At 41.0% G+C, this 24,985-nt stretch overlaps 1 protein-coding gene across 1 annotated transcript; it reads left to right on the top strand.

The window, feature by feature from the left end:
* Positions 1–5,275: 5,275 nt before the first annotated feature.
* On the top strand, positions 5,276–18,263 carry CHGB (chromogranin B). The gene is made up of 5 exons (XM_007952476.1): positions 5,276–5,324; positions 11,112–11,158; positions 11,644–11,737; positions 15,320–17,094; positions 18,180–18,263. The coding sequence occupies exons 1-5, from the start codon at positions 5,276–5,278 to the stop codon at positions 18,261–18,263; spliced, it is 2,049 nt and encodes a 682-aa protein (XP_007950667.1).
* Positions 18,264–24,985: the final 6,722 nt, after the last annotated feature.

Raw genomic sequence — 24,985 nt, 5'->3', positions numbered from 1 at the left:
TGTCTGTGTTAATTGGTTTCCCTTTTCTTTGTTGAAGAGCGTCTGTGCAGTCCTTCTGCCTAGTCCACCATCTTGCCAGAACCTCACAAACCAGATTTCAATCTCAGCCCTGAATACAACCATTGAGAAGAGGCTTTGGTAGTATCAACTAAACCTGCATATGTACAGCTATGATTCAATCATTCCACATGTCTTTTATCCTTCCAGAAGTAGGAGTGTAGAAGCAGCCTGTAGTTGCTAATCTCTTTGTTTCCTAAGATTGGCCTTTCTGTTTGGTCTTTCAACTTTCCTAATGCCTGTGTTTTCTCTCCTATATTAAATTCCCTGTACTGGTTTCATTTTCATGTCTAGACCCTGATGGATAACCTGTTTCAGGACCACTACAAAACCATAGTTTACTATAAACCCTGTTTCCTAAAAGAGATGTTTTTTGCCCTTCTTCATTATTCTTTGCAAGCGTTCCTGAGAAATGGGCTTCCTATGGCTTCCCTCCCCTCCACCTGGTATTTTGTATTGGCCCAAGGAGGATGAGATATATATGTAACAGGCCCCAACATGGCCTGAAATCTGGAGCAAAGCTCAATCAAATACAGACAGCCATTATCTTGAAATGACATTACATCCAGAATATAATCACCAATCAAAAAGTTAAATCTTCCCAATATTGTAAAGATGTCAGCTATCCCCAATTGATCTACAGATTCAATGCAAAGCAACTCCTATTCGAACCCTAACATTTTTTTTTTTTTTTCCAATGGAAATAGGCAACTCATTCTAAAAGATGTATGGAAATGCAAAGGGACAATAATGGCCAATATTCTCCTGAAGAAAAATGTGGTAAGAAAGTCTTCTCCACATGATATCAAGACTTATTAAAAAGCCCTCATGGTAGAGAAAGTGTGGTACTGCTCCAAATATAAACACATGGAATAAAGAAATGAAACGAGCATTTGGAAATATACCTGTGTGTATGTGTATGGACTCTAGATTTTTTTTTCCCAATGTGACACTGCAGATGGAAAAGGATAGCCACTTCAGTAAAAATGTCTAGAACAATTGGGTGGAGATATGGGGAAAATGTGACTATACCCCCTTCTCATATCATGTGCGTTCTAAACCCTGGTTACTAAGGAGCTGGTTTCTCCTCTTTACCTTGCTTTGAGAGAATTCCTGAGAAATGCTACTCTCTGTGCCTTTTTTTTTTTTTTCTTTCTGGCATATGAAGATTAAAATATAAAAGGTGAAATAATAAAATTTTTCTAAAATAATACCAGTAAAAGAAAGGTAAATCTGAATGTGGGAATTAGACATGGGCCAAGGTGACTTTTTTTTTTTAATTCAATTCAAAATACTGAAAAGATTTTTCTTACAGCAGAATTTGTCTTGATGAGTAGTGAACTTAGCTCTAGCCCAGTCTGAGAAGTCACAAGATGACATGAACATTATTTCACCCCATGATTTGAAAGGATACAAGACGAGAGGCAACTCAGTGGAAAAAAGGAACGTGGATGCTCCTAGAAGGTGATGCTTTTGAAGAACTATTGGCAATCAGTGCATTGTGAAGAGCAGTTGGAGCTTTTATGCAGTTTAAACTGTAGAAGAACTTCCCACGCATCTGTACCCGAGAAAGAGCCCATACTCGACCCCTCCCTTTTCTGAACCCATTGCTTTACAGAGTTTTTCATGACTTTTATGACAAGAACATTCATTTTTGTGTGCTTCAAAATAATTTCAGATTTCAGAAAAATGTAAAAAGATATAAACATTTCCATATGCTTTTCACCTCAATTCCCCAAATGTTAACATTTTATCACATTTGCTTGAGTATTCTTTTTCTCTCCCTATCTTTATAATTTTTTCAGCAATATTTGAAAGTTATACATATGATACTTGAAGTGCAGTGAATTATTTAATATGGCCCTTCCAGCCTTAGTCTTTGTGGCTTCCACCAGATGACTGGCTGGGACTATGCGAATGTGAGGTGCTTATGGCCCACCAAGGGGATTGGATAGCTTGCTAATAATAAAAATAAGGTACATGACACCCTTGTGGGAGTGGGACCATGCAAATAAGTTGTATGGAACTCTGACATGGGGATTGGTCAGTTTTGTCATCCCATTAGGTTTAAAATGAGCCATCCCAGAGGTGGAAAGAGGGATCTCACTACCACTTAGAAAGAAGAGCCAGGAGTGGAGCACATCCTTTGGACCCACATCTCTGCAATGAACCATCTCTAACCAGAAGACAGAGCTGTAGCACTTTGCTGAGGTTTCAAGAGACAGCAAGAAGTAGCACAGAGGTATGGCAGCAACAGAACCGGAGATCTAGCAGGAGACAGACAGCTCAATGAGTTCTGAACTCACAAAGTGAGAAAGATAAGTGCTTAGGACAGGAGGCTTGCTGGCAGGGCGGGGTGCCTCTAGGCATTTATCAACAGAGCTACAAGAGTTTTGTACACTTGCTCAAGCAGGGCAGAGGCCAAGGAGCCAAGAGGCTGAGGGTCAGAGAGAGGCATGCCTGTGAGCACTGCTGAAAAGAGGCTGTCCTGTTTGAAGAACTCTATCTTGAGTCATTTCTGATCCTGAATTGTACACCGTTACTTCCCTACTATCAAAAGGAAGATTGGGCAATCTACTTCTGTAGTGATACTGCCTCGGAAACCCAAGGAAGGGTTGCTGTGTGTCAGATCTGTATGTGTCAGATCTGACTTGAGGGAAGCGAGTTAGGTTTTTTTGTTTGACTTCCCTAATAAATCCCATAATCATGACTGTAGTCTGTGAGTTCTGTGTGGCCTTTGCAACAAATTATTGAACCTAGCAAAGAAATAGAGAGCACCGTGGGAGGGAGGGATGGTATCAGAATTGGTGGGAAAAAAAAATGGAGGGTGGAGGCATGTCAGACCTTCATCTCATAGGAATCAGCCTTGGGCTGTTAATGTTGATCTTGATCCTCCTCCCCCTTGTGAAGTTAGAGGAGGTCAGATGCCTCCCCAACACCATTTTTACAATACTTTACCTCTAGAAGCTTCAGGGTGTGTTTCCTAAAAACAAGGGCATTCTCTTACATAACCATAGTATAATTCTCAAAATCAAGAAATTAACATTGATATAATATAATTACACAATCTACAGATCTTACTCAAATTTTACCAGTTCTCCTACTAATATAATTTTTAACACTATTCTTTTAAATATTCTGTGGCTGTGTTCTTTGCAAAATAATTCCCATTCCTTTTCAGAAAGACATTACCATCTATTCACCACATGCAAAAAGAATGAGCCTCATTAATTTTCAGCAAAAAGAAATCAAACCTCTTTGAGCTGTGCATTCAAGCATCTTCCTTGCCTGAAAGACACCCCAAATGAAGACTCACTCTGTTCTCTGTGTTATCAGAGGGGATTCTGGATTATTTCTCTTCTGTGCAGAGCATTTGCCAGCTGCTTTTCACTCTATTCCTCATTAGGCTGAGGGAATCCATGTCAAGACTATTCTGAAAAATTTTCTCCTTCCTTTAACACATAATAATAAAATACTTTCCTATCTCAATTTTAAAGCAAAAGACAATACACAGAGTTTGTAGGATGTACTAGTTCCTAACAAAAACAAACAAACAAACTCACTGCCATAGAGTTGATTCGGACTCATAGCCACTCCTCCGTGGCTATGAGATTCCAAGGCGGTATCTCTACAGAAGTAGATTGCCCAGTCTTCCTTCCAAGGAGTGGCTGGTGGGTTTGGACCGCCAGACTTCTGGTTAACAGTCAAATGCCTTAGGCACTATGCCACCAGAACTCCATTCCCATAAGTATGTCTATTTTACGTAGTGCAAGAAAAATCAGGATCACCAACGCCATTACCACCTCTGGGTCTATTGCTCTGTTGCAAAGGAGTAACTAATGGTCAAAGGGTGACAGCTTAATTATTTATCAGAAAGGGGATTGGTTAAATAAATTCCGGTGTGCTCATTCAATGTAATGTAGTGCAGTCATTCAAAAGAAGGTGCAGATATATATGTCACAAAAATAAGACAAAGCAACAGAGAGTGGTCAAGTCTTGTTAACTCTGCAGAGAGGAATTGGAGAATAGGGAGAGACAGAGGTAGAAGGGAGAGTTTTATGTTGTTGTTGTTGTTGTTATGTGCCTTTGAGTTGGATACGACTCATAGCGACCCCTACTTCTACAGAAGTAGATTGCCCAACCTTCCTTCTGAGGAGTGGCTGGTGGGTTTGAACCACCAGCCTCCTGGTTAGCAGTCAAGTGCCTTAGGCACCACACTACCAGAGCTCTTATAGCAAATCCTTTTGTACGGCCTGATACGTATTTTTTAATCGCGTGTATATGTTGTGTAAGGAGCTCTGGTGGTGCAGTGCCTAAGGCATTTGCTAACCAGAAGGTTGATAGTTCAAACCCACTAGCCACTCCATGGAAAGAAGATGAGGCAATCTACTTCCATAAAGATTTACCACCTTGGAAACCCAATGGGGGTCCCTATGAGTCGGAATCAACTCCATGGCATTGGGTTTGGTTTTTTACATGTTGTGTATTCAAAGAGATTCACGACAGACAGATAAATAGACAGAATCATGGATGGGTAGATAAATATAAATATCAAATGTTGGAAGGAATAGCAGGTCCTACAATATCTGGCTACCCCTTTTATTTTTAAAATCATTACTCCTGTTTTACCCATCCCAACCATTTAATCCTCTCTCCATAGCAACAACAACAACCATAGCAATAGTTTTTTCCTCCACTGGGAAATGGAGATACAAAACAGATTCAGGCACTCTTTCACCAGAACCACTTACGTATGCACGTAGCCTCAAACACATGTTTCTGGTTTGGAGGCGTGGGGGCGGGGGGTGGGCATGCAGAGTAAGTTTGGGCAAGCCAAGCGGGACTCCTGCGCCTGTCCTCCCAGCCCGGAGTTGCACTACCTCCCCTCACCTTTCCCATTCCCTCGCCCGCCTTCCTACCTACCCCCGCTATAGGCCAGGCGCATCTAGGCGACTGGACTGGCGTAAATTTCCGCCTTCTTGAGCCGCCGCCCCCGGGGCCTCCTCGTGACGTCTGAGTGCTGAGCAAGGGGCCGCCGCCTCCTGGCTGCAGGCCCTGCGGCCCCCGCCTGCCCTTTAAAAGAGCAGGGTCTGCGCCAACCGCGCCACACCGCGGAGACCAAGACACACGGATCATCTCTCGCTCGCCTTCCTTCTGCGCCTCGCCCCATCAGTGCATCAGTCACCTTCTCTACGCGCAGGTGCAGGCGAGCCTGGCCATGCAGCCAGCGTTGCTTCTCGGCCTCCTGGGAGCCGCGGTAGTGGCTGGTGAGTGGGTGCGGCGGACCGTTCAGCACCGCGGACAGCGTCGGCCTCCACCTTCCCCTCCTTTCGGGCATTTTGCAGGCCGATACGGGGAAAGAGGGAGGATTGGGCGGAAGAGAGTGTTTCCCTCTAGCTGCGGGTTCTTCATTTTGTCTTTTCCCTGGGTGCTCCCCTTAAACTCCCTCCCTCGCCCCACTATCTGACCCGGAAAAAGCCAGAGAGCTTCCTAGCCCAGGCAGGAGGATCTCAGACTTTTCCTATCTGCATTTTCCTATAGAAAAGAAGAAAATGTGCCCTCATCTCCAAGGAAAATCCACATTTTGTGTTCACTTCTAAGATGTCAAACTCTCTCTATGGGTATAGAGGAACACCGTTATAGTCTGATTCTGTATCTGTGAGGATTTGTTTGACTGCATAAAGCAAGATGACCAAGGAAAGACAGGACTACTTACAATATTAGTAGGCTGGCATGTGCATCATTTCTTTATTATTATTATATATAAACAGGATGCGATCAAAGTAAGTCCAGGGTGCATATAAGACATTTAATTTTTATTAACATGGTCATATATAATATATGTTTGTGTGTACAGGTTTAATATACTGCTTTTCTGTGTTTTGTATTTCCATCTCTGAAGAAAGGTAATTTCAAACTCAAATGAATCCATTTTCAGTTATGAATGGAAACTGCACTAGATATTTTTACTTTTTATATTCCATGAAAATAACTAAACTATAAAATAACCACAAAAAGTATCTGTGGACTAGTAGAAAGAAATTTTTAGTCAATTTGGCAGATAAATAAATATTTGACTCTCTGTGTGTGAAAGATTGTGGAGTTAGTCTTTCAAAATTACTCTCAATCTGAAAGAGATGATCTCTGGATATTTGAAAAGTGTGTGTGTGTGTGTGTGTGTGTGTTAAAATGAATAAAGATTTCTTTGGCTGTTTTTATGACCTCATAGAAAATTATTCTCATCTGAAATTGACATTTCTAACTAGAACTGAGGCATTGTCATCCATGAATGTGAAGTTTTCATTGACAGCAAAGACTGGATTTAAATTATAAAGATATAAAATGAAAGCCAGTGATATTTTTTAAAAGCTACATACCTCAGAATTTTCTAAAATTCTTATTATTCTTACAAATTGCCTATAAACTGTCTTATTTTAATTAAAGAAAATCAAATGAATAATGAAGAGTCCTTGGTGGTTAAAACATTTTTCAGAAAAGAATTGCTTACAAGACTTCGGGTATGCTATACAATGTGCTGTAGACCAGGAAGACAGTGACATTTGTGGGACTTATTTAATTATGATGGCAAAACACTTATGGATCTTTTATTTAAATTTTAATGTTGAGTCAGACAGACCCGACTCATAGCAACCCCTCCTTGGGTTGCTGAGGCAGTATCACTATGGAAGTAGGTTGCCCAACCTTCCTTCCGAGGAGTAGCTGGTGGGTTTGAACCCCCAGCCTTCTGGATAGCAGTCAAGTGCCTTAGGCACTATGCTACCAGAGCTCCTTAAATTTTAATAAAGCTTCATATTTTAATAGCAGCTAAAATGGAGAATTATATTCTTTTTTAAAAATTTAGATAAAATCATATACCATAAAATTCACGCTTTTAAAATGTACAATTCAGTGGTTTTTAGTGTATTTAGTATAGATTGTGCAACCATCACCACTATCAAATTTCAGAACATTTTCATCATCCCCAAAAGATATCCTGTCCCTTAGCTGTCATTCCCATCCACCTCTCTCTGCCTAGCCCCCTGGCAATGAGACACGATACCCTTCAAGCAGAATTTGTTAGTTAACAAAATCACAGAACTAAAATAAACCTCAGGAAACCATCTGGTTCATTTCCTACTTTAAGAGCTTCTGAAAGGAGAGCCACAACCTTCCACGGTAGCTGTCGTGTCCTCCAAATATTACGATGAGTGAAGTAACCACATGCTTTCTACATTAAACTAAATACGATGGTTTCTGCATTCACAGGAGCTTACTTGTTATTATTTTGCAGCTATATTTTCAATCTGGTATTAAACCTTGATAGTTTATGAGCTATTAATACTTTAGAAGGTATTCTCAGATTTATCATAAGGCTTTACTTGCAAGTTGTTCTACTGAGTACCTCACTTTTACAGTAATCATAGACTTTCTTTTGTGCCCCCTGAATCTTACTATATATATATATACTACTCTAATAGTTTACAATATATGGTAAACTACTCTAACAGTGGGAGCTCTGGTAGCATAGTGCCTAAGGCACTTGACTGCTAACCAGAAGGCTGGCGGTTCAAACCCACCAGCTACTCCTCGGAAGGAAGATGGGGCAATCTACTTCTGTAGTGATATTGCCTCAGAAACCCAAGGAGGGGTCGCTATGAGTTGACTCGACGGCACATAACAACAACAATAACAACTACTCTAACAGTAACCAACATGCCTTTGGCTATTACTTTGCTGTCACAGATTCTATTAGAAGCAATATAATGGCACTTAGATGTCTCACAAGATGGATAATATGGTTTCACAAGCAGAGCCTAATGTCTTCCCATCAAAAAAAAAAAAGTGTGAAGGGCCTCAATCAGAGAAACAGAACTGTTCTATAATAACAAACATGAGCTACAAATTGTAGTTAGAAAACTATTTCTCTCCCCCCAAATCTGACGACGGTTACTAATTTGTCAATATCAATTAAAAAAAACACCTAAGTGATAGCTGTTTCACATTTGTGGCAGGAAGTGAAAAGCATTAGCATGGAACTGCATTACCAAGTAACGTTTGGTAAAGCTGGATTTTTTAAAAAGCATACCTTCTTGTTTATGAGGGGAATGATTTTCTCGTAATTATTTCTTTCCAGAGGGTTTTACAGATTTCAACAGGAAAGAGCAAGTGCCAGTGTAGAAATTTTCCCAAATAACAGCCACTTAGGGAGATAAAATAACAGCCCAGCATATTGCGCCCAGGGTGGCAAAGGAGGATCACCTGGATCTTGCATGACCTGCATTTCAGAAAGAACACCAGGGCCTTCATAGCTTTTAGGTACTTCTCAAACATTACAAATGATTCTAACAAGCCAGATAACTCTGGGCCTCTGTAAACAATTGAAATAGATTCTAGCTCATGCTTTGAAAAGGAAAATTTACTAAGGTGAGTGAATGGAGTAGGTGTTTTATTTCTAGGGTGGGTCCTGTAATATGTAATTAATTAGTAAGAGTGGGAAGCAGAGGCTTGGAAAGAAGCATTCTGGGAGGAAAGTTCAGGTGGCAGGTCATAAATAAACTAAATTTGAGTAGCTTCCATCTCTGAGATCCAAGGCCTTTGTTCTTTCCCCAACTAGCTCTTCTCTTGTCTCAGGGACCCAAAATTCTTTTCTGCCCTGGGCTTCTGCAGCCATAACCATGGTTGTCCATATCAGGAAATTCCAGGAGAATGGTGGGGATAGGCCTACATGTTAATACTTTATGCTTTTCTAGTGCAGAAGGCTTACACAGAATAAGGAAGAAATGGAAAAAGAATCAAAGAAGCTTTGAAAGAGGAAAAAAAAAATGGCACTGGCAAATTAAAATCTCTTGAGGCATTTCCTAAGAAGACAAAGGTGTTTCAAATGTTCATCTAAAGTTGGCAGAATCTCATGAAATTTAAATCAATTAAAAGTTATCCTTTCAAGTATATCATCATAAACCAGTTGTTCAATGCCTATTTTCATATGGTCTTATGGACTTGCTGCTGCACTAGGAGCATGAGATACCTCCCTTGTTCTTGACATGGTTTCAGACAACGTGGGAGAAGGGAAATAGAACATTGGTACAGATTCATAAAAAAGTTTGTCCAGGCAAAGTCTTGAGGATAAAAAGGGAGGTAATTATGTAAGGTAGTCGGAACCATGTTTTTGCAGAGGAAGTGGATTTGAGGGAGGATATTCTCTTGTGGAGGAGTCAGATCTGTATTCATTTTGGGTGAACATGGGGGAAGGGATGGGGAGAGAACCCTGGTTCTATTTAGACTTGGTTTGTTTAAAAACTTTCATTGAAGTATAATATACATATAGGAAACTGCATAGATCATAAGTATGCATAGATCATAAGTATATAGCTTGATGAATTTTTCATAAATTGAGCACACCTGTGTAACCAGCACCCAGGTCAAGAAACAGAACGTTACCACTACCTCAGATTTCTTCCTTGTCTGTGGACTGGACATGATTTATAGTGGACTTAAGAGAGTATATGAATTTTCAAATTATTTTAAAGACATTGCTAGAGAAAAATAGCTGTGTGTTTGTGGACACATGCATATTCACACGTATCCATGCATTTGACACTGAGGCAGCGGGGCAATCAAATGGTTTCCTGACTTTTCGCTGATATATATAGACGTATGTACAGCCTCAGCATTGGATTATTTTTGGAGTTCCAGCAGCATTTGGTTGTTTCCTCAGCCCATTTTGGCCTACTTTCATATCCCTTAATATAGCATGTTATCCTCTATTTGGAACTTAAATTTGCATTTAAAGAATCTTTACATCATTAAGTAGAGCATCCAACTTTTTTTCTTCATCTTCTTCTTCTTCCATAGAATTAAACATGGAACAGCTCTTTGTGATCCCAGTAACTTCTTTGCTGATCAAACCCCACAAGTAACAGGGTGTCACCCCAAATCACCTGTAAACAGCTAGATGGAAAGACTGAAGGTTCCATTCTGTTTCCTCTTCCATGTAAGAAATTACTTCCAAAATGTTCCATGTTGGAAGCACAACCACAAATGGGCTGGATAATATTTAAATGTTTTTCCTATTTACCAATAAATGTGATATTTCCTTCATTTTGCTTCAGATACCCCCAGGTGATTTTTGCCTAGTGGTTGCCTTTCATGCAGGTTCCTGTGGTATAAATCTGAATGATGTCATTTTCTTTTTTCAGATAGGTAGCTTACGAAGAATATTCATCTCTTTAGAAAATATCTAAGACCTTCAGTTGCCTGAAGTTTTACAATACCTACACCATATCTTTATAATACTCACTTATTTAATCACTAAATTTCTGAAAGAATCTGAAAATAGAATTCTTAAGATAATGTCTTCTTTCTCCAAAGATGTCAGCCAGGTGATTTTTAAGTAGTTATAATGCTATTCCAGGGGAAAACTATATTTGTGTAAGTATGGATGGATGTATATATAGAGATACATGCCTAAAATATATTCTTAGTAATACCTGTAGAACTGTAAAATTTAATCCACATCCAAATAAAACTGATTACACAATTAATCCCAGAGTTGGAGGGGAGAGAGAAGGATGTGTTGAAGCTGAGAGAGCATGGTCTAGATCTTTTCCTCGGAGACCACTGGAATGTTGAAAAGTGGTTGGAGTCTGAATTCTTTTAAATTGAAGTACAATGTACATTCAGTGAAATATACCAATCTTGAGAGTAGCATTCTATGAGTTTTGACCTATATAACCCATACCCCAGTCAAGATGGAGAACGTTCCCATCACCCCAAAGTTCCTGTGTGTGGGAGCTGATTGTTTTTTATAAGCATGGAGCCCCATTTTCCTTTCTACTCCACTCCACACACACTCCACTCTCTCTGAGTCACTGCCCAGTTGGTTAGAGCCAATATGTCCTGACCCCTGGGCAAACTTCCCTGAATGTATTTACTCTATTGAGCTCCTATTCTGCCCCTTTGTACGAGGTAATGTGCAGATTGTTTTTGCTAGTTTTGGTTCACATTGTTTTCAAAAGTGAATTCAAGCCATTTCTAATTCTTTTTCTCTTTCAAAGCTGTCAGTTCTATCCCAGTGGATAACAGGGACCACAATGAAGAAATGGTAAGTTGAAATATAAGTCTAGAATTTAAACACTAGATTCTTCCACTCCCTAACCAACCAACCAAACAAAAGCCAACTCACAACAATAGGCTTACAAAACCACATGTTCATCCCTGAGGGCGTGGGGATGAGGAGTGCCTTTCCTACTCTTGGGTCCTTCATCCCTCCTGGATGTTTTAGTGCCCTTGAGTACAGCTGTGTCATCGTAATCTTTTTTTTCCAATCTGTTCCTAAATGGGTATTTATTTCCCTTCTCAGGCTAACCTCAAACCAACGCCCTCTTGCTCTGTTCTGTGTAGAGGCTTCCCCTTTCAGTCTCCATGTATTGGGATGCTTCATTGTTGTAATGTACATCTGTATTCCTGCCCTAAGGATTCTGCATCAATTCAGGTTACATAGTCAAGCCTCCCTCGAAAGCAGTTCTGAGCTGAGTAGTCCGCCAGAGACCCCAGCTTTTGCCAACTTGCTTTTGGATTTTCCCTCAGGTGACTCGCTGCATCATTGAGGTCCTCTCAAATGCCCTGTCGAAGTCCAATGCTCCACCCATCACACCTGAGTGCCGCCAAGTCCTGAAGAAGAGTAAGCATCCCCACTGCAGGCAGATCTGTGTCCCTGTGGCAATTCTTGCCCGTGCTCCCTCCACTTCATCTTCCACTTTGCTTCCAAATGGACTAGGGGACATAATGCAGTTGGGGAAGGTATTGACTAGGCTATAAGATATGCTTTTAGTCCCTACTTTGTCACTTAGTAGCTGTGTGGCCCTGGTGAAGACCCTTTGCCTCTCTGGGCCTGTTTCCTGAGAGGGGGAATGAACTCGATGATGGAGTTCAAAAGACATTTAAAAGGACAAATCAAAAGGTCTACCTCTGTAAGGACTTTGGGGATATTATATTCAGAGAGCAAGACAATGTTGAAATGGGGAAGGTTTAAAGGTTCACATGGGTTGCAGACTCATATGCCCAGCAGGGCCAGACAGATAACATAAAGGAGTGTGGCAAGACAGAAAATTATTCCCAAACTGGAGGGCACATGCCCCTTCTGAGAGAGAGTAGATATGTCTCAAGTCTAACTCCTGTGGAGAAATTGACTCTGTGTCTTGATTTTTCAAAAGTTTTATGATTGGATTTTAAATAACTTTCCCTAGGTTGGGAAATCTATTTCCGTAGTGATACCGCCAAGGAGGGGTCACTATGAGTTGGGTCCGACTCAAGGGCAAATAACAACAACAACAACAGTATTTAAATATTTCCTTTGAGTTTGAATTCATGTAAAATATTTTTTAGGCTAAACAAAACTCACCTCTAGGCCACCAGTTTGCAACCTCTGTCCTATTCTGATTCCTCTCTCCTGCTATTATATCTTATGTTTCTGAGAAGATTGGTGGAGCTTTTGGTCGAATGGCGCTTCCTCCCACCCCATCTCATCTCCACTCCCAATCTCTTGAGCCAGCAGGCACTTACCAGCAAAGGAGCATTTGGGGAGTAGGAAAGAACCACAGGTTTATGGCCTGAAGAGATTTTAGGGAATATGTAATCCAGCTTCTAACAGGTACAAGAATCCCTTTGGCTGAGATTGCCCTTGTTGCCCTTACAGAGTTAGGAATGGAGGATTCCTTTCCTCCTTTTTGCTTGAAAGTAAAAGTAAGCTTCACACTTTGTTCACAGATTGGCAGTGAGTGCAGCCCTCCTCCAGTCTCACCTGCGGGGGCTTAAAGCTAAATTTAGCAGACCGTGCTAAACCTCAGGGCACAAGCTGCTGGAGGCAGTACGCAGTTAACTGGGCAAAAAATAAAAATACTTGTGTTTAGGACACTCAAGATCCTACATACCAGCAGGCAGTAGGAAAGGGGCCACTTAGCCTCTGACACTGAAAACCATAACCCTGTCTTAAGGGCTTTTAGCTGGCTCTCAGAACGCCCAAAGCCTCCCTGCCTCCCCCTGCCCACCTGGCTAGCCTCATCCCAATGTTGCACACATTGCCACCAAAGCTTTCCAAAGGAAAAGGAACTGGTGATGGGCTAGCCCTAGGTGTCTGAGTGTGAAAGGTCAGGAACATTCCAGTTACTTTATAAGACACGAGAATGTTATTGTGCCAGGCTGGGCTTTAAGCAGAGAGGTACAGATAGATCCACTATTTCTAAGACATTTTTACAAAAGAGACCAATTTTTTCCATTTTGCAAATATCAGTTCAAGATGGAAACAGTTAGTCCAAAGGACTAGTGGACAATGTGAACCTCAGACTATATAACCTTGAGACCAGAAGGACTAGATGGTGCCTGGCTACCACTGTCAACCTCTCAGAAAGGGATCAATTTAGGAGAACAATGTGGAACAAAACTCAAAATCATGAAAAAGACTGGGTTTACTAGTCTGATAGAGCCTGATGAGACCCCTAAGACTATGGCCCCTAGTTACCCTTCAGGTCGGTCTGGAATTAAACTCACTCCCATGGCTACCAGCTATACAATAGACAGACTTACTGGATAGGTGCACTCCTTAGAACAATCAACCATGGTAGATTGCTGTTATGTTGTTATATACCATCGAGTTGCACCCAACTCATAGTGACTCCCTCCTTGGGTTTCCGAGGCAGTATCACTATGAAAGTAGATTGCCCAAACCTCCTTCTAAGATTAGAAGGGCAGTATTTGTACAAGGGGCAGGAATGCATAGGAAAGAAGGACAAAGGGAAGAGATAAATACAAGGAGGAAGTGGGAAGAGAGCTGTTACACTGTGGGGAATTGCAGTCAATGTCATGAAACAAAATGTGTCTGAACTGCTGTATGGAAAATGAATTTGCTCTGTAAACTGTCACCCAAATCACAATAAAAATTACAAAATAAAAGCCCCACCAAGCAAAAAAAAAAAAGAAAGAAATATTATGTGAGCCACAAATATAATTTCATATTTTCTAGTAACCACATTAAAAAGATGAAACAGGTGAAAAAAATTTTAATATATTTTATTTAGCCCAATATATACAAAATATTATTTCAACATGTAATTGATACAATAATTATTGAGACATTTAAAATTATTTTTTACATATAAAATCTTTGAAATCTGGTGTATATTTTACATTGATAGCATATCTCAGTTAGACCAGGCTGATTTCAAGTGCTCAATCACCATAAAGGGCTGCTAACTCTGTTACTGGGCAGCACAGATGCAGACCCAGAATGGGCTGAGTGTCAGGCTTTCTATTTGAACACAGTGACATAGGTGGATATTCAAGGCGTCCCAATTAACAACTCAGAAAGTGTTAGCTGCATATCTCCTTTCTTGGTCACCTTGAGCTAAGGAAGACTTAATAAAGGAGCTATTGGCCTTTGGAAAAGGTGGGGGAGAAAAATTTAATTATAATATTGGTTATAACATTTTCTTTTGACTCACGAAGCACATAGATACCTCAGAATACTGAAGTTCATCTTTTTTCCTCAACATCTGAGAACATGTTGGGTGAATAAGATCTAAATGAAGAAATAGTCCTTCCTACTGCTATGTCATTTTCTCAGAGAAGAAACTTACACCCTTCTTATGGGCATTTTCTAAGTGCCATTGTCACTTACTACTAGATTGATCCTACACAATTAGATAATAAAACACTGATAAGATATTAATTTAAAATTTACAAAATCCACATTGAATCCTGATATTTACAGCCAGTAACACAAGCTAACTTTTCACCTGCTACTTAGACTAAGTATGGAAAGAATGATCCAGAATTACACCTCTTTGAACCTCAAAGTCCTCATCTGCAAAAAGAGAAGTTTGAACTGGATGTATTATTCTAAGATTTCTTCTGCTTCTAAATTGTAATATTTTTTCAACTAATTCAGAGGTGTAATAATCCACCTCTGAATTAGTTAAAAAAAAAAAAAAAAAAAAAAAAAATACCTCCTATTGAATCAATTCCAACTCATAGTTAGGTATTATGAAAACATGGAAATATGGAGAGATTATTATTAGGTTTAAACACAGCCAAGAAGCTTTTATACCATTCGCTTCTCAAAGGAATCTGAGTATATTCTTTATCAATTTAAAAAAGTATTCAAGCAATATTTAGTATCCTTAGGATTTGTGGTGATTACCTAGGTTGGTACTTATTGAACAACAAGCAATTCTGAAGTTATATTTACTCTTTTGTATTTTCATTATAGGTGGAAAAGAGGTCAAAGATGAAGAGAAAAGTGAAAATGAAAACAAAAAGTTTGAAGTAAGATTGTTAAGAGACTCATCTGATGCCTTAGAAACCCACACGCCCTCCAGTAGGGAGGAAGCAGGAGCCCCAGGGGAGGAAGACCCAACAAAGGAAGATCAAGAGAAAGGGGCACAGGGAGGTGGGCACAGCAGAGCGGAAGCCGGCGAGATCCAAGGGAGCCTTTATCCCTCTGACAGTCAAGCCTCCCAAGAACCAAAGACACACCATTATAAGAAGAGTGAAGAAGGAGACAAGGAGGAGGAAGGAGAAAAATACCAGAAAAGGGAGCGAGGGGGAGATGCCAGTGAAGAGAAACACATGAGAGAGTCAGAAGAGACACAAAGCATCTTCCCGAACAAAAGAAACCAAGCTACATTTAAAAATAAAGAGGAGTTAGTGGCTAGATATGACAAACCCTCTGTAAGGCACCCTGAGAAAGAGACACACAGCCGGGAGGAGACACACAGCAGGGAAAGGAGCAGTCAGGAGAGTGGAGAGGAGGGGGGAAAGACCCAAGAGAAATACTCCCAAGAGTCTAAAAGCCAATCTGAGAGCCAGGAAGAATCTGAGGAAAGTGAGGAAGACACTTTTGAAGTGGCCAAACGACGACCAAAACACCACCATGGGAGGAGCAGGCCCGACAGGTCCTCTCAAAAAGGAAAGCCTTCTTCTGAGGAAAGGAGACACTCCCTTGAGAGATCTGAGGAGTCAAACGTGGGCATGGCCAGTTTAGGGGAGAAGAGGGCCCACCATTCAACCCACTACAGGGCTTCAGAGGTAGAACCCAAATATGGAGAAGTGAGGAATCACCCAGGTGGCCAGGCTCTTGAGAATGTGGAGGGGGAACAATATGAAGGCAGAGGAAGTGAGGAGTACCGAGCACCAAGACCTCAAAGTAAGGACAGCCAGGAGGAGGTGGACAAGAGAAATCACCCCAGCTCTGAGCTTGAGGAGATGGCACACGGATATAGGGATGGCAGTGAGGAAGTAAGGGGTTATGAAGGGGAAAAGGGACTGCATCATCAAGGCAGGGACGAGGACCCCAGTGCATATTCTGCTACTAACACCAGAGAAGAGAAAAGGTTCTTGGGAGAAGAATACCACCATGTTCAAGAAAGCCAGGATGACAAAGCAAAGAGACATCCACAGGCTGAGTGGAAAGAGCAAGACAGAAATTACCTCAACTATGGTGAGGGGAATGGTGAAGAAGAAGTTCAAGGCAAGTGGCAGCAGCAGGAGGACCTGAAAGACACCAAAGAGAGCAGGGAAGATGCTAGGCTTCAAGACAAACAATATGCTCCCCATCACACTGCTGAAAAGAGAAAGCAATTAGGGGAGATGTTCAATGTGTACTATGACCCTACCCAGTGGAAGAGCAGGCATTTTGAGAGAAAGGACAACATAGATGACGATTTTCTTGAGGGTGAAGAGGAAAACGGGCTGACCTTGAATGAGAAAAATTTCTTCCCAGAATACAACTATGATTGGTGGGAGAAAAAGCCTTTTGCGGATGATGTGAACTGGGGATATGACAAGAGAAACATTGCCAGGCCACCCAAGCTGGATCTGAAAAGGCAGTATGACAGAGTAGCTGAACTAGACCAGCTCCTACACTACAGGAAGAAGGCAGCTGAATTTCCAGACTTCTATGACTCTGAGGAGCAGCTAAGCACACATCAAGCAGCAGGAAATGAACAGGACAGGATGGACCAGAGAGTTCTGACAGAAGAAGAGGTACAATTTTTGGCTGTTTTTTTTTTTTTTTTTTCCAATTAACTTTAAATGATTGATGTCTGAGGATATTAATAGGGAAATTAGTGAGAAGAATTTAAAAATCACCCTGAGAAGGTACCCCTAAGAGTAAATACAACCTCTGGGATTGATTTCCAGCCATTGTCTCCACACCTGCCCACCACCCCCTCTTGCAGTGGTTTGCAATCCTAGCTGCACATTGGAATCACCTGGGGAGCTTGAATCGACCAACCAGCAACCACAATGACAAAACTAGTGCCTGGGACCCAGCCCTGGAGATTCTGTCTTAATTGGGACTGGGTGCTGCCTGGCCATCAGGATTTTTAAAGCTTCCGGGTGATCCCAATGTTTACCCAAGGTTGACAACCACTGTTCTGGTGGTTTCTCTATGGTCATGTGACTGTTGAATAATATCTGCTAGGTTAGGAGAACAGGTGATACAGAAATTAGTTGTTTTGTGCTGTCTTTAAGAAGTCCTGGTGGCACTGAATGGTTCACAGCAGTTGACTGTTAACAGAAAAGGTCAGAGGCTTGAACCCACCAACTGCTCTGCAGGAGAAAGATGTGGCAGTCTCACTCTGTAAAGATTTATAGCCTTGGAAACTCTATGGGGGCAGTTCTACTCTGTCCTCTAGGGTCTCCATGAATCAGAATTGACTTGATGGCAATGGGTTGGGTTGGGTTGGGTTTTGGGTTGTGTCTTTATTGGCTCTTAAAAGGTTGGAGGAAAGGCACTCTAGAACAGTCAGAAATTTAAATCTGGGAAATGTAGCATGATCAGAGCTGTACTTGCCTTTTTTTTTTTTTTTTTCCTTCCTATTATTGATTGTGTAGGTCAGTGCTTCTCAAACTTGAATGTGCATCAGACTCACAAGGGATTGTTAACATACAGATTCCTGAACCCCAGAGTTTCTGATTCAGTTGGTCATGGGTTGGGCCCAAGCATCTGCATTTCTAACAAGTTTCGTGGTGATGCTGACCAAAAATTCCCCTTTCTATTCATACTTCCTCTATAGCAAAATAGATTGATTCAGGACATCATGCCTCCACTTTTCTGTATTTTCCAGGAAAGAGAACTTGAAAACTTGGCTGCGATGGATATGGAGCTACAGAAAATTGCTGAGAAGTTTAGTGGTAACCGAAGGGGCTAATGGTCATTGGAGCGAAGGGCACTTTTAAGAAGTAGCCCTCACATTATTTTCTACCACTGCACTGAAAGGCACCATTTATTCACCCAGAGGCAGAGAGTAGAATTTATTGTTCATTAAATATTTGACTCAATTGAAAATATCTTTAATTTAATGAATAGCATGACTTGTAGCATATACTTTCTCACAAAAGAGACATATTAACATGCTTGTGACAATGATGGTGATACTGTCCTTGAAAAAATATATTTGAGTTTGAAATAATTAAATATTCACCTGAAATCAAGTTTAATTGTACTCAGCTTCCTTTGGGCCGATGGGGAAGAGGTTGGTTTCAAATCCATCCTTTAAAGTAAATTTTGAAAGATGGTACTAGGATTTGTTGGCGTTTTGAATGCAGGGTAGGAAAAATAAAATGCAAAGCAAACCTTTTGAAGTGTGCAAGACATAAAGAGAAAGAGATAAGGTAAAGACCCCTGCCCCATCAAGCTGGAAAGACTAGACAGTCTTAAAGAACTATTTCAAAAGTAATCGTAAGACACTACTTTCTGGAGAGCCAAGGGTCATTTTTCAGAGTTGAGGAAAAAGCTTAGACAATGAAAACAACTCTGTATTGGGAATCAGAACATCTGGGCTGGTCCAGACAGGTCCCTGTGCCCCCAGGATCTGTCTCATTTCTTTTCCATAAGATGGGGCTCTTCATCTGTTACTGATTAGCTGCATGACTTTGGGCAAGTTACCTCCTTCTCAAAGTTCATCAGTAAAATGGGGATGTCCATCTCTTTGGGTTCTTATGAGGAGCACAAGCAGTGTAGTGCCATGTTAACACCAAAACCCACAGCCATCAAGTCGATCCCAATGCATACCAACCCTGTAGGACCAAGAACTGCCCCATAGGGTTTCCAAGGCTGTGTAAATCTTTACAGAAGCAGACTGCTGCCTCCTTCTCCCATGGACTGCTGACCTTTTGGTTAGCAGCCAAGTGCTTTAACCACAGCACCATCAGGGCTCCTTGTCTGATATAAGATCCTGTGAAATACTTAACACTCACATGCAGTGTTGTGTGTCTGCATTTTTTTTCTAATGTAGCCTAGTAGAAAACAAAATCATTTCCTAAATAAAAAGAATTCCAGGAGTCCAAGATGAATAAGGGGTTATTCAGCCAAAGGTGGCAAAACACTGCAATGCACCAAATGCCAATCTGGCAAATGACACACACACACACACACACACACACACACACACGCACAGCCGGTGCTGCTCATGAGGAGAGGCTACTGGCAGATGGAGTGCAGCACAGCATGACCTCCTGCATCTTGGAGATGGTGCGCACAGCTTCCTCCTGGCACACTGCCTTAGCAAGGGCCTGAACACTAGTGCATCTTTCATTTTGGTTTAGAAACACCTCAGAACAAGGGAATGTGCAGGCATATATGTCCTATCAAGGGCAGAAGACATCAAAGAGAATCCCAGATGCCCCAGCCCGGATGCACAGAGTATAGTTACAATCTCTGAGGATGCCATCATTTCTTCTGGAATATCAGGAGCTACCCACACCACTTTTTTTTTTTTTTTCCTTTTTAACAAAAATACTATGTGTTTGAAATCAAGTAGTCCCAAAAGGCTTATAATGAGCACTATTGGCTTCTGTCCAAATCCCCCCAAATTCTTTTGTTCCATCCCCCTAAATCCTTCTGCAGATGCACCCACCTGTAGTTAGTATAGCAATGTTTTCTTCTTCTTTGAGTATTCTGTCAGGGTATCTAATATTTTATCAAGGAGGATTTACAGCACAGGGATGGAACAGGAGGGGAGAGGGGGTCTTATCATTACAAAATTAAAATAGACATATGTCGTAGTATAATTGGGAGATCTTGGGTGCTAAAATAATTTTAAAACTGTAGTAACTACTACTCTGCACCTCAGAAACCAACCTCACTGAGAAAGTATCTTTTGATGGAAGACATAAAGGAAGTGAGAGTGTGAGCTACGTGGATACCTGGGGGCAGGACATTTTTTCAGGTACAGGGAACAGCAGGTGCAACGGTGTGTTTGCCATGTTTAGAGAACAGCCAGGAGGCCTGTTACAGGCCTGAGTTACAGGGGTGATGCTAGAGAAGTGGCAGGGGCCAGATTATGTTGGGCTTCTATGTGATTTGAGAGTTCTGAGCAGAAGCTTGACATGGTCTGTTTATGTTTTAACAAACTCTGGCTGCTGGGATGAGAGCAGGCTATAGAGGACACAAGGGCAGAAACACAGAAACCAGTAAGGAGGCACTGTAATAATCCTGGTGGGTCATCATGATGGAGTGGACCAATGTGGTGCCCTGAAGGACGGGAGAAATAGTCACACTGTGGGTGGGCTGGAGATGGAGCTGACAGGTAGGGCTGATGGATTTGGTGTGGTATGAGGAAAAGAGAGGAGACAAGGGTGGCAACAAGGTTTTTGGCCTGAGCAATTGGGACGATCAGAGATGAGAAGACTGCAGGAGCAGCTGGCTTGGGAGGAGTGATACAGGGGAGCTCAGGCTTGGATCTGGTTAAGTTTTGGGTTTATTTAATTATTTTTAAATTGTGATTTGGGTGAAAGTTTACAGAGCAAATTCACTTTCCCTACATTAGTTCACATATGCTTTGTCTCATGACATTGACTATAATTTGCCACAATGCAACAGCTCCCCTCCCACTTCCTTCCTATAATTACCTCTTCCCTGTGTCCTTCCCTCCATGCACTCCTGCCTCCTGAGCTGTGTCCCTGTGCATACACAGCCCTTCTATTCTCCCATGATTGTTCTCTCCAAGCAGTGTATCTAGCTAGTGTAAATGTTCACCTCATATGCCTGTCTTTTGTTTGGCTGGAAGCCACTGGTATGGGTTCAATTCCAGATCTGAAGGGCACCTAGGGGCCATAGTCTGTCATCAGGCTCTAAGAGACCAGCAAACCTAGTCCCTTTTTCTTTTTTTCAAGTGATTTTGAGTATTGTTCCACATTGTTCTACCACTCTATCCAGGATGTCTTACATAGATCCCCCTCCGAGTGGTTGACAGTGGTAGCCAGGCACCATCTAGTTCTTCCGGTCTCATAGTCGTGTGGGCTGAGGATCACATGGTGTACCAGTCACTGGGATTGTTTTCCATGAATCTTTCATTTTCTTCATTCTTTGCTGGATCTGGTTAAATTTGAGACCTGGATGTGTTCAGTTGGCTGTATGGGCCTAGAACTCAAGGAAAAAGTATGTGTGTAAGATATGATTGGAAGTCATCATCATAGAGAAGGTATTTAAAGCTTTGTATCTGGGTAAGGTCACCTAGGGAGCAAGTACTAACAGAAAAAAGAAGAGGTGCAAGGACTGAGCTGTGGGGCCACTGATGTGGAGCTTTCAGAGATGAAGAACCAGCAAGAGATGAGGCAGGGAGGCCAGAAAGGCAGGGGGAAACCAGGAGAAAGTAGAATCCTAGAAGCCAAGTGAGGAAAAACATTGCAAGGAGGGGGGTTAACCCTGTCAAGCCCACTGACAGGCCTGGAGGTCCAAGGGGCTCTGGATTTCACATGACCTCTTTTGTTGCTGCTCATCTCAAACTAGCTACCCAGTGTGGCTGTTCCAAGGTGCTGCCCTCCTGTTCTATTCTCCAACAGTCCCTATTGTTTCACTTAAATCAGCTGTTTGTTCAACTTTTTATTAAAGAACAGATAGTAAATATTTTCGACTTTGAGGGCCATATGGTCTCTGTCACAACTATTCAACTTAGCCTTGTAGCAAAAAAGCCAGCCATACGTACATAAACAAATGAGACCAGCTGTGTTCCAATAAAACTTCATTTATGGGCACTGAAATTTAAATTTCATAAGTCATGAAATTACTCTTCTTTTGCTGTCCCCAACAATCATTTAAAAATGTTAGCTTGCAGGCTGTACAAAAAAACGGGGTGGATCAGAAGGATATGCACTCATTAGAACAATCAAGCATATGCAATCCAGAGGACAGCATTTGCCCAGGGATTAAGCTAGGAAGGCGGGAAGGGATAGGAAGTAAAGACGAAGGTAAAGGATAGGTACAGGGAAGAAAAAGAAGAATGCTGTTATAGTATGGCGATGGCAGGAAATGTCAAAATAACAGAATATATATGGATTATTGAATGGAAAACCAGTTTGCTCTGTAAACTTTCACCCACACCACAATAAAAAAAAAAAAAAAATTTTCAAACTATCCCACCACTAACATAAACTCAATGCCCTCAAAGCACATTCCCCCTTCTCCTATCCCTGGTAGCAATAATCTTTGGTTTCCATATATTTGCTTATTTCTAATGAGTGAGATCATACACTATTTGTTCTTTTGCAATTGACTTATTTTCCTCAGCATGGTATTTTCTAAGTTCATCCATGTTGTGGCAAGCATCAGGATTTCTCTTCATGGCTGAGTAATATTTCACTGTATTTTTATGCCACCTTTTGTTTGTCCATTCATCTGCTAATAGATAATTTAGGTTGTTTTCACCTTTTGGCTATTGTGAAAATTTCTTCAAAGAGCACTGGCATACAGTACAGCCTTACTTTAATGATATCTCAGGTCACTATCAACAGCCCAAGTTACTAATGGAACTATAAAAAAGAGGTCCAAAAAATACTAAAAAGACATATGATATTAAATTTCCTGTGCTTCAAAGATCCTGCCCTTCCTCATAAAGACTTAAAAAACAGTGGGTGCCTGATGTTAATGGAACAGTTATCAGCTGCTATTTAAGGAGCTATTCCTAGTCTCATACATCTCCTGCCATCTGACATGTGCTATATAGTTAAGACAAAGAAAATCTTTTTAGAAAAATTAACACTACTAACCTAGAGGCAATTTCTATTTCACTTAAAGGTACATACATGGGTCCCTTCTTGCACTGAATACATTCCAAAATCAGGAACATTTAGAGCAAAATGAATCTTAATGATTTTGGACAAGTTTTCTTTTTTTTTTTTTTTTTGGTATTACTATTGCAAAATTTACAATACTCTTATTTCTAAAGTCTTTATTGTGATTTGGGTGAAAGTTTATAGATCAAATTCATTTTCCATACAGCAGCTCACACACATTTTGCTTCATGACACTGACTGCAATTCCCCAGAGGGTAACAGCTCTCTTCCCACTTCCTCCCTGTAGTTACCTCTCCAGTGTCCCTTATGCATTCCCACCCGCTGAGCTATCTCCCTGTGCAAATACTGCCCTTCTGTTCTCCCACAACTGAACGTTCTAAGGAGTATATCTACCTAGGGTAAATGTTCACCTTATATGCTTATTGTTTGGCTGGGAGCCACAACAATCAATACTTAAATAAAATTTTTTTAATCCTTCTGTAGAAAACCCCCAACTATTTTTGCCTTTCACATTTACAACAAATGAATGACTGCCCAATCAGAATGCCTCACACAATTTGTGTACCTCTAAGTTTAAAAAATCCTTTAATGAGCATCACAGTATACCCCAAAGTACCCAAATCCAATGAAGAAATAGAATGGATGTTACAAAACGATTTACTGTTTTGATTGCTACATGTTAAGTGCTGTTTAATTAACTTGCCTGATGGCTAGATGTCCAGAAGTCACCTACTTACCTGATCTGCTCCAAAGGTGGATGGCTAGTCTACAAATAAGACAAACACATTCTGTATTTAGTTGCACCCATGATACAGGTATAAATACTGTAGTGGTTCTCAAGGTATGGTCCCTGGACCAGTGGTGCCAGAATTACTTGGGAATCTGTTAGAAATGCCCCCCTCCAGACCTACAGAATCAGAAACTCAGGGATGGGGGGGTCCATCAAACTGTTGGACAAGTCTTCTGGGGATTCAGGTGTACAGAACCACGACTTAAATTCTTAGTACTCAAAGATGAGATAAATTATCTGACAAAAAGTAACATAGGTTAGCTTGCTGCTGGTGGTGCCAGTCTGATGAGTCCACAAATCATCTGCTGGAGCAGCTAGATGGGCACACCCAGGCCTTGGCGGCTCAAACCCCAGGTTTAAAGAATGGGATGGGACTTGGAAACTGGCTGAGTCCCACGTAGGAGACAGTCCTCACAACAGTGAAGATTAGAGGCCAGCCACACAGTCTATGCATGTTACTGTATTCGCAACCAAACTTGATTGGGTGTACCTAGGTAACAATTGTTAGTAATTACATGTTCAAGGAAGTGCCAATCCAAGTATGTTCTCTTAATCACAGACTACAATCAGCTGAAAGCTTGTTGACAGGACACCACTGACTGTATCATTAATATAAGTCAGACTTATCATAGTAGGAAAACACTTTTATTCTTCAAAGCAATTAAGAAAAAAGAATAAAATATGTACGTATTGGTAATTAAACTGGCCATTATCAGAATCGTACATGCTAGTATGAAAAACTTTTTTTTTTTCTGAGATGCTCTTTGCTGGATGATGTGTTATCTGCTCTATGACGATGTGAACAATATACATGATGAGGATATTCTAGTGAGCGAGGGACCCAACTGGGAAACTAGCCTTTTCTTTACTGCAGCAGATGACTAAAGAATTTAAATATACATTTTAGAGATAAAATATAGAAAGCTAACCACCTAACCATGCCAGAGCTCAATAGATCAGTATTAACAATCACCAAAAAAGGCACTTTAAAATACATTTGACAAGGAGTGACACTAATGAGAAATACTAGTCTAAGTCCTGCAGAAACCTGTCATAGTTAATACACAT

The sequence above is a fragment of the Orycteropus afer genome, unplaced genomic scaffold (assembly GCF_000298275.1).
Source record: "Orycteropus afer afer isolate SDZICR_OR568_19922 unplaced genomic scaffold, OryAfe1.0 scaffold00340, whole genome shotgun sequence".
NCBI lineage: Eukaryota > Metazoa > Chordata > Mammalia > Tubulidentata > Orycteropodidae > Orycteropus > Orycteropus afer.
This window is presented reverse-complemented; position numbering and strand designations above follow the sequence as displayed.